The sequence below is a fragment of the Euleptes europaea genome, chromosome 21 (assembly GCF_029931775.1).
Source record: "Euleptes europaea isolate rEulEur1 chromosome 21, rEulEur1.hap1, whole genome shotgun sequence".
In the NCBI taxonomy this organism is placed as follows: Eukaryota; Metazoa; Chordata; class Lepidosauria; order Squamata; family Sphaerodactylidae; genus Euleptes; species Euleptes europaea.
Window position 1 is genome coordinate 7,226,921 of NC_079332.1, and position 7,945 is coordinate 7,234,865.

General features: G+C 50.1%; 1 protein-coding gene across 1 annotated transcript; it reads right to left on the bottom strand.

Annotated features, from left to right (window-relative positions):
* Positions 1-7,066: 7,066 nt before the first annotated feature.
* On the bottom strand, positions 7,067-7,945 carry LOC130492689 (myeloid-associated differentiation marker-like). Its single transcript, XM_056866452.1, has one exon. It carries the CDS (start codon positions 7,943-7,945, stop codon positions 7,067-7,069), a length of 879 nt encoding a protein of 292 aa, XP_056722430.1.

Genomic DNA, 7,945 nt, shown 5'->3' on the forward strand with positions numbered 1-7,945 from the left:
GCAGTCTCTTCACACGGGGGCCAACCAGGTGCCTCTAGGAAGCCCACAAACAAGACGGCTGCGGCAGCATTATCCTGCCTGCGTTCCACAGCTCTTAATATCATAGGCATGCTCCTCTGATCCGGGAGAGAATCAGGAAGGAATTTTCCTCCAGGCCAGATTGGCCAAAGATCCTGGAGGGGTGTTGTTTTGTTTTTGGTTTTTTTGCTTTCCTCTGGGCATAGAGCAGGGGTCACTGGGGAAGCAGGAAGGGGTAGTTGAGGGTTCCCTGTGTTGTGCAGGGGGTTCGACTAGATGACCCTTGAGGTCCCTTCCAGCTCTATGTTTCCATGTTTCTATGGTTAACCCCCTGAAACCCCTCCCCTCACAAGCATCAATGGTAACTGGACCCTGGAAGGAATTTTTCTTTAAATGCTCCCAAATGGTTCTGGGTTTTAAGGGACGCTGCTTCTAGGTACGTGGTTGCGTTTGGAAAACTGCAACACAACATGTGAGCCCTCCCCGGATTTGGTGCTCACGCTCGCAAACCTTATCAGTTTTATGATTGATGCAAGACCAAAATACTGGGATGTGTAGCTACAGGGAGAGAAAGAGAGAGATCTACTGAACGGGCATGTATTAGCAGTCGGAGAGCATCTGACTTGCTAAACAAGAGCCCAAAATAGAGACTTCGGAAGGAGCATGGCTGCTTTTTATAGCTGCATATCAATTCAGAGAGAAGAGGCTTCAGCCACGCACGGCTCCCCGCAGACTCAGTGGAGGAGTTCTCTAAGGCCAGGAGGGCTGCCAGCTGACCAGAAAACACCGGCCTGGGTTGCTCTCGCGTCTTGGAAGGAGCTGGTAAAAAGCTAGCCACTTCAATGACCAACGCGAGGCACGTTGGCATCTCTGAATCAAGGCTACTTTCTGTCCTCCCTCTTGTCTACACACGTACAGCTAAAATACGTAAGTATGTAAGCGCCGTCGGTCACGGCCGACTTATGACGACCCCTAGCAAGTGAGAAGCAGAGGGGATTTGCCATGGCCTTCCTCTGCCGAGTCTACCTTGGTGGTCTCCCAGCCAAGTAGTGTCAGAGGGTAGTCCTGTTGGTCAACAGTAGAATAGCTACAGTAGGACCTTTGAGACGTATCTTAAATGTGTGTCTGACAAAGGGAGCTGTGGATCTTGAAAGCTTATATTCCCAAAATCTTGTTGGTCTCTAACGTGCCACTGGACTCAAATCTAGTTATTCCCATCCAAGCACCAACCTTGCTTAGCTTCCAAGATCTGACGAGATCGGCCTATATCATATCGTTCCACCTCCGCCGCCGCCCCCCCCAGCTAAAATACTACTGCCTACATCATAATGAAATAATGGGATTTTAAAGTTTAAAAACACCACCACCTCTACTCATTGCACTTAGTTTAGAATCGGTCATGAACTATGTTAAGTTCATGTAATTAATATATTCATTCCCCCTCCTGCCATGATGAATTCAGAGGCAAGAGTAGGGAAGATCTTCTTTTGTCGTTATTTCTAGTTATTTTAAGAAAGTCTGCAGGCTCTTGGGTAGCACAGGATCCTTTATTCATGCATGCCCTTGACTTCAGTCTTTTTTCTTTTCTTTTTTACAACAGAGAAAAGCAAGGCCTAGAGGGGTAATTCATCAGCTCTGATGAAAACAGATTCCAAAGGTATAATGTTTATAATGTAACCAGGCAGGGAAATGTTCAAATAAACAGCACTCCTTGATCTGGAACTATTATATCCAAAATGTGCTTCTGTCTTTCGGTGCCTCAGACCTCGGGTAAACACAGGCAAACCAAAGCAGACTGGAAAACCTCTTGGCTCACGAGGACAAAATTTACCTGGCCGGTCCTCAGAAAGGCTTCTATTTACCATGCCCCACAAATGTTCGACAAAGCACCACGGTTGCTTTATCAGTTCTCTCTGTGCCAGGATTAAATTTGCAATGCAAAAGCAGAAGGCAAAATAATGAGGCTCAGTACACACAAATGATTGAGCTTCGGGGTAAATGACACCCCCTCCGTCTATGGAAGGCCCAGCAAAGTGGGCTAGAGATTACCCTTTCGTATTTCCTCTAGTCTTTTTCCTAGTCTTTTCGTGTTTCCTCTAGTCTTTTCCTGGAAAAGAAACTGCCAGTGGAGCTGACTTTCCTGCCCTCTCACCACCGCCAATGAAATGGCTCTACCCACCCCGCATGCTGAACACCGAACTCCAAAGAAGCAGCACTGATTGGCCCTGATCTGTACCGAGGCGTACTCCCGAATGCCGCTTTCTCCATTCTCTTCTTCCTCGTTCTCCCCTCCCCCAGATGGCACCCCCCCCCAACACACGAAGCAACGCACAAAACTTCTCCCTAAGTTAAAACAGCAAAGTTGGGAACTTATTCTTCCTTCACCCAGCATTTGGTAGCCCAAGCAGCCACTTGGGCTGTTACCATCTAAAAGCCAGTCTGATGTAAATGTTAGAGTATCCGATTAGGATCTGGGAGACCCAGTTGCAAACCCCCTTTTCAGCCATGAAGCTCACCGGTTGACCTCGGGCTGATCGTACTCTCTCAGCCTAGTGTACCTCACAGGGTTGCTGTGAGGACAAAAGTGAGATGAGAATCAGAAGAAGTGCCTTACAGAAAAAGATGGGATTAAAAAAAGAGAGCTTTCCGCCTGCAGACCCCATACAAAGGAGATATGCGTTGCCAACCTCCAGGTGGGGCCTGGAGTTTCTCCAGGAATTACAGTTCGTCACCAGAGTACAGAGATCAGTTGCCCTGGAGAAAATGGTAGCTTGGGAGGGGCAGGGTCTGTGCTATCACATCCCCATTGAGCTCCCTCCCCAAACCTCCCCAGGATCTTTTCCCAAATCTCCAGGCATTTCCCACCGTGGATTTGGTAACCCTATGTATGCAAGGGACTCACTGGGGCTCTCGCAGTTTTTGGGGACTCTCCAGACACCCAGTAATTTCTGTATGTATGACAGGAATAGCTAGAATGTCCTCAGACTCAGCCTCTTTGCGTGCGCTCTTGTGGACTGGTTCCTTTCCTCCCTTATTATCCTTTTCAAGGCTTATTATGTGCATTCTGTTTTTTGTTCCAGGACCCCGGTACAGGGCTCGGCCTCCGACGGACGGACGGAGCCACAAAGGTTCCTTGTCGCAGAATTTGGGCTCTTGGAAGCACTGTTTGTTTGTGCCGATCGCCAAGTTCACGGCTGTGGTTCCTCGGTGGAAAATACAGCCGAGGAGTGCCTCGCTGGCAGCCGTCTACAAATCCAGCTCGTAAAACATGCAAGGGAGCCACAGGAAGAAATCATGGGGCATAAATCGTTGCCCTGGACGTTTGCTCGGTCTCGCGCCCTGTCCAAAACTGCCGCAGGAGAGCGACGCATGTTGTTTGGTGCCCGCCGGGGAACTGGCCCTTCTCCACCGGCTGTTCGGGATCACTGGGTTAGTCCAAAGGAGAGCGTTGTGGGAGACAGGCAGTAACCATGGAGATGTTACTTCGGCCAAGTACAGGAACATTCAGGCTCACCATCCAGGTGTGATAATGATCTCCTTCCTCTTGCCTTCCTCTAACATGCAATCAAATTCGGCACAGGTTGTTTTATTATGCGCCCGAACGCAGGTGGCCTTTTCGACTCCGCGGACTCGGATCCGACTTAAAGGTGACACCGCGGCGCAAAAAGCACTCAAGCCCGGGGAGGTGTCTGGTGCGGCCGGCGTCGTGTTTCTAGAGAAGCACTTAGCGCATCCGCTGGCCCTTGGCACACGGAGCGGGAACATCACCTGTCTGAGGGCCCAGGTGGAGGTGCGACAGTGGCGCTAAAACCAAAAACACATGGGCCGGAGGACACAGAAAGCACTCTTCAAATGTGACCCCCGGTCACATGGAAGACACACGCCGTTAAGCAATTTTCAGGCATCTAGGAAGAATAAACTTTGCAGTGGGAACGTCGAATCCTTAATTCTAGAGAAACCTAGAAACGCTCAGCTGATGAAAGGATTTTTAGCTGATTAATTTCTCACTGATTAAATTTAAATCAAGGGTTTATTCTTGTCGCCTCGACACAGGTGTCACTTGGACACACTGAAGGCAGTGGAAGATAACTTCCAACGCAAGGAACGGAAGCTACCAGTCCTTGGCTTGGGTCCAGACATAACACGGCACCATGGCTTGTCTGAACAAGGGTCAGCTTGGGAAACCAGGCTTCAGCTCACAGACACTCAAATCCTGGTTTGCCGTGACAAAATACTGGTTGCTTTTCCTTCTCTTTGCTGCCTGGTTCCCGGAGAGTGAGCCAGGATCGATCCAGGATGCCTGCATTCAGACATCAAGCAAAACTATAGTTGAGACTAACTGCCGTTAATAAACTGATTTGATGGCCCAGGCTAGCCTGATCTCGTCAGATCTCGGAAGCCATGAACACATGAAGCTGCCTTATACTGAACCAGACCCTCGGTCCATCAAAGTCAGTATTGTCTACTCAGACCGGCAGCAGCGCTCCAGGGTCTCAGGCAGAGGTCTTTCACGTCACCTGCTTCCTTAGTCCCTTTAACTGGATTGGACCTGGGACTTTCTGCATGCCAAGCAGATGCTCTACCACTGAGGCATGGCCCCTCTCCATGGCTCTCCAGGGTCTCAGGCACAGACGTCTTTCACGTCACCTGCTTGCCTAGTCCCTTTAACTGGAGATGCCAGGGATTGAACCTGGGACCTTCTGCATGCCAAGCCGATGCTCTACCACTGAGCCACAGTCCCTAAGCAGGGTCCGCCCGGGAGACCACAAAGGAAGTCGAGGGGGTTTCCATGATTGTTCAAGGGACAGGCATAGCAACAGTAAAGGCCAAGGGAGGAGGGCTTTTTTGCTGGGGTAAATACGCAAGTGGATATGTGCCGGCATCCAGCTGTGAGAACTTCACTGTCGACAGGGCGCGATGGAGAGAAAGATTATGTGCAAATCTGATATTCGGCAGAATTTTAAAACTCAAATCTGACATGTCAAATTTTTAAAAAAAAGTTCAGATGTTTATTTATTAAAGCAAAACGTTTCGGAGTACATTTTTCTTCAACAGCCAATGCCACTAATGATTTTCCTGCGACTGACAATAGGGTGGCATCAAATGCGCAAGCTTTGCTACTGCATGACAAACAGAACAACTCAGAGGCTCTGCGTTCCAGTCCAAAGGATTCCATGCTTTGGTTTCACAGGGTTACCAACTCCAGACTGGGAAATACTTGGAGATTTGCGGGGTGAAGCCTGAGGAGGGCGGGGTTTGGGGAGGGGAGGGACTTCAGTGGGGTATAATACCATAGAGTCCACCCTCCAAATCAGCCATTTTCTCCAGGGGAACTGATCTCTGTTGCCTGGAAATCAGTTGTAATAGCGGGAGATCTCCAGCCAACACCTGGAGGTTGGCAAACTTAGTTTCTGATCTGCCATGTCCCTCGAGGCCTCTTTTCAAGGACTGAGCCAAAATGGAGAAGGGTGTGTGAAATATATGCTACCCTCAATCTTTTTGCTGGTACAAATTAATTATCCCCCTTCCCGGTGATGCTGTGATACCACCACATCTGTTATGTCATACCTTATTTGCTCGGATCACACAGCCGGGAAGAATACTTTAAAAATATGTTAGTATCACCAGAACAGATGCTGAGAAGCAGAGCAAACCACAGCAAAAAGACATCTTGCTCAGAAGGCATACGCTTCACAGTTCCAGCCCCCTGCAAGCCCTTTCGTGTTCAAAATATATTCACAGACATTGTAATTCTGTCCATTTCATGAGGGAAAGGGTTTAGGTACACATAGCAAGCTGCAAGCAAAACACGGAAGCCTCCTACCCTTGCCAGATGTGATTTGGGGGGGGGGACAACACTGGCCTACCTTACAGGGCTGTTGTGTAAGCGTTACAGGCACGATGCCCATGAGGAGCACTGAAAGCTCAAGGGGAAAGTACTGTATAAATGCTGCATGTCGTTCTTCAGCATTCATGACACCCTATGCCTCTTTGTTCTCCTTCCGAGCAAGATGAAGTGTTGGGGGTGGGTGGGGATCGTGTCCGTATCACCCCGCCAAGCTGTACACAGAAATTCTGCCATGCCGAAAAAGTGTGGCGAAATGGTCGCCTGGACCCCTCAGACTGCCCATCTTACCTCACATGCAACCACCCGTCAACACACGATACGTGGTACCACCTCCCTGAGGATGTGGCAAAGAAAATACGGATGAGCGAGCCACTTGGGGGGGGGGACGGCAATAACTCTTAAGGAGGCGTCTTAACTCTTAACACCCCGCCAAGCAGTAAAGGTAAATATACCATACCGCTGGTGGATTCGAGTCCGGCAGCACCTTAAAGAACGGCGAGGTTTTGGGGGTATGAGATTTTGAGAGTCAAAGCTCTGAAAGCTCATACCCCCCCCCCAATTCTTGTTGGTCTCTAAAGCGCTATTGGACTCGCGTCTAATTGTTCTGCCGCAGACCAACACGGCTACCCTCAGAAAGATACCACAGGTGTCGACGTGTGGAAAAAGAAATTGTTATCTGTATCTACCCGAGTACAAAAGGTTAACAACGCCTTTCGCCCACTCAGCCCCTGCATTCAAGGGGGGGGGGCTTTCCCCATCCACGCACTCGATGTCCCTCCTCCAAAATATATCTCCTTGCCTCCTCTCTGGATAAAACCCCCTTTAGGAAGAAAAAAAGTCTAATACAAGGAGCATTTCCCCCCAGGCTCTTCCGCCTTCCCCAGAACATTTACAAGCACACCCTGCAGCAGTCTTACGACTCCAAATTACAACATCTGGGGAAGATTCGCCAAGGCTGGGAAGTCGCTGCCTTGGGGCCCATAGCAATGAAACTCACCCCTGAGCCAAGGAGCTAACAATTGCAAAAAAACAAAAAGGCAAGGGAAACAAAGGGGGGGGGATTAAACGATAAAAAATACTAGCCTCCTCCCATCCATTTCCCCCTGCATTCAAGCAAGTTGTTACGGCGTTTTGAAAAAAACAACAAACTGAATTCTGGACAAGGTCCCAAATAAGGTCCGCTCTGCCCGGTGGAACAGGCTACGCCGGTGTGGTCACAAAGACCATCTTGGAGGAGTAGACGAGGTCCACCACATAGGCGATGAGGTTGAAGATGGTCAGGAACGTCACACCGAGACGATTGTTCCAGTCACAGGGCTCCGTATTGCATTTCGAGGGCCTCGAAACATTCCTGAAACTATAGATGGGCCACACAAAGGTTGCCGTTATGTACATCAGCACAGCCAAGAGGTTGACACCCACCAAGAGCTGCTCCAAGGGGAAGGGCAGGGCGGCGAGGCAACGTCCCACGGTGAGGATGATGATGAGCAATGTGACGATGAAGCAGATGCTATAGACGGCCACGCACCACTGGAGGCCAGGAGAGGACCTATAGGACTTCGTGAAGTCTATCAAGGAGAAGATGAGGCAAGCCACGTAGGCCTCAAACACCTTCAGGAGGCCAGGAACGGTCGCCAGGAAGCCGCTGACCTCACCGGATTTTGCTCGAGTGATTCCCACTTCGACGGCATAAGCGATGAAGCAGAGGATAGACATGGCGGTGGCCGCACCTTTGTAGCTGCACGACTTGTCCGAGCAGTTGTTGTGTATGAAGACCGAGGGGTAGATCACCGAGGTGGTGAAGGTCATGAGAGCAGCAAGCATGGAGAAGGCAGAGGTGAAGTCCTGCCAGGAGAGAGGCAGCCACTGGGCAAAGCCGATGGCCTCCGCCAAGATGATGAGGAGAGTGACGGCAAAGCAGAAACACCAGGTGAACATGCACCAGACTCCACTGGAATTGTCGTAGCTGTGGTAGACGGAGACCAGGCTGAAGGCCGTGCAGGCAAAGAAGATCTCAAAGAAGCGGACGATGCCCAGCAGCGAGATCAGGGAGCGGGGGTTCAGCTCGAGGGTTGGCAT

What these genes read in the sequence shown, in the direction of transcription:
- LOC130492689 (XM_056866452.1), bottom strand. Translation starts at nt 7,945, where the DNA reads ATGCCAACCCTCGAGCTGAACCCCCGCTCCCTGATCTCGCTGCTGGGC.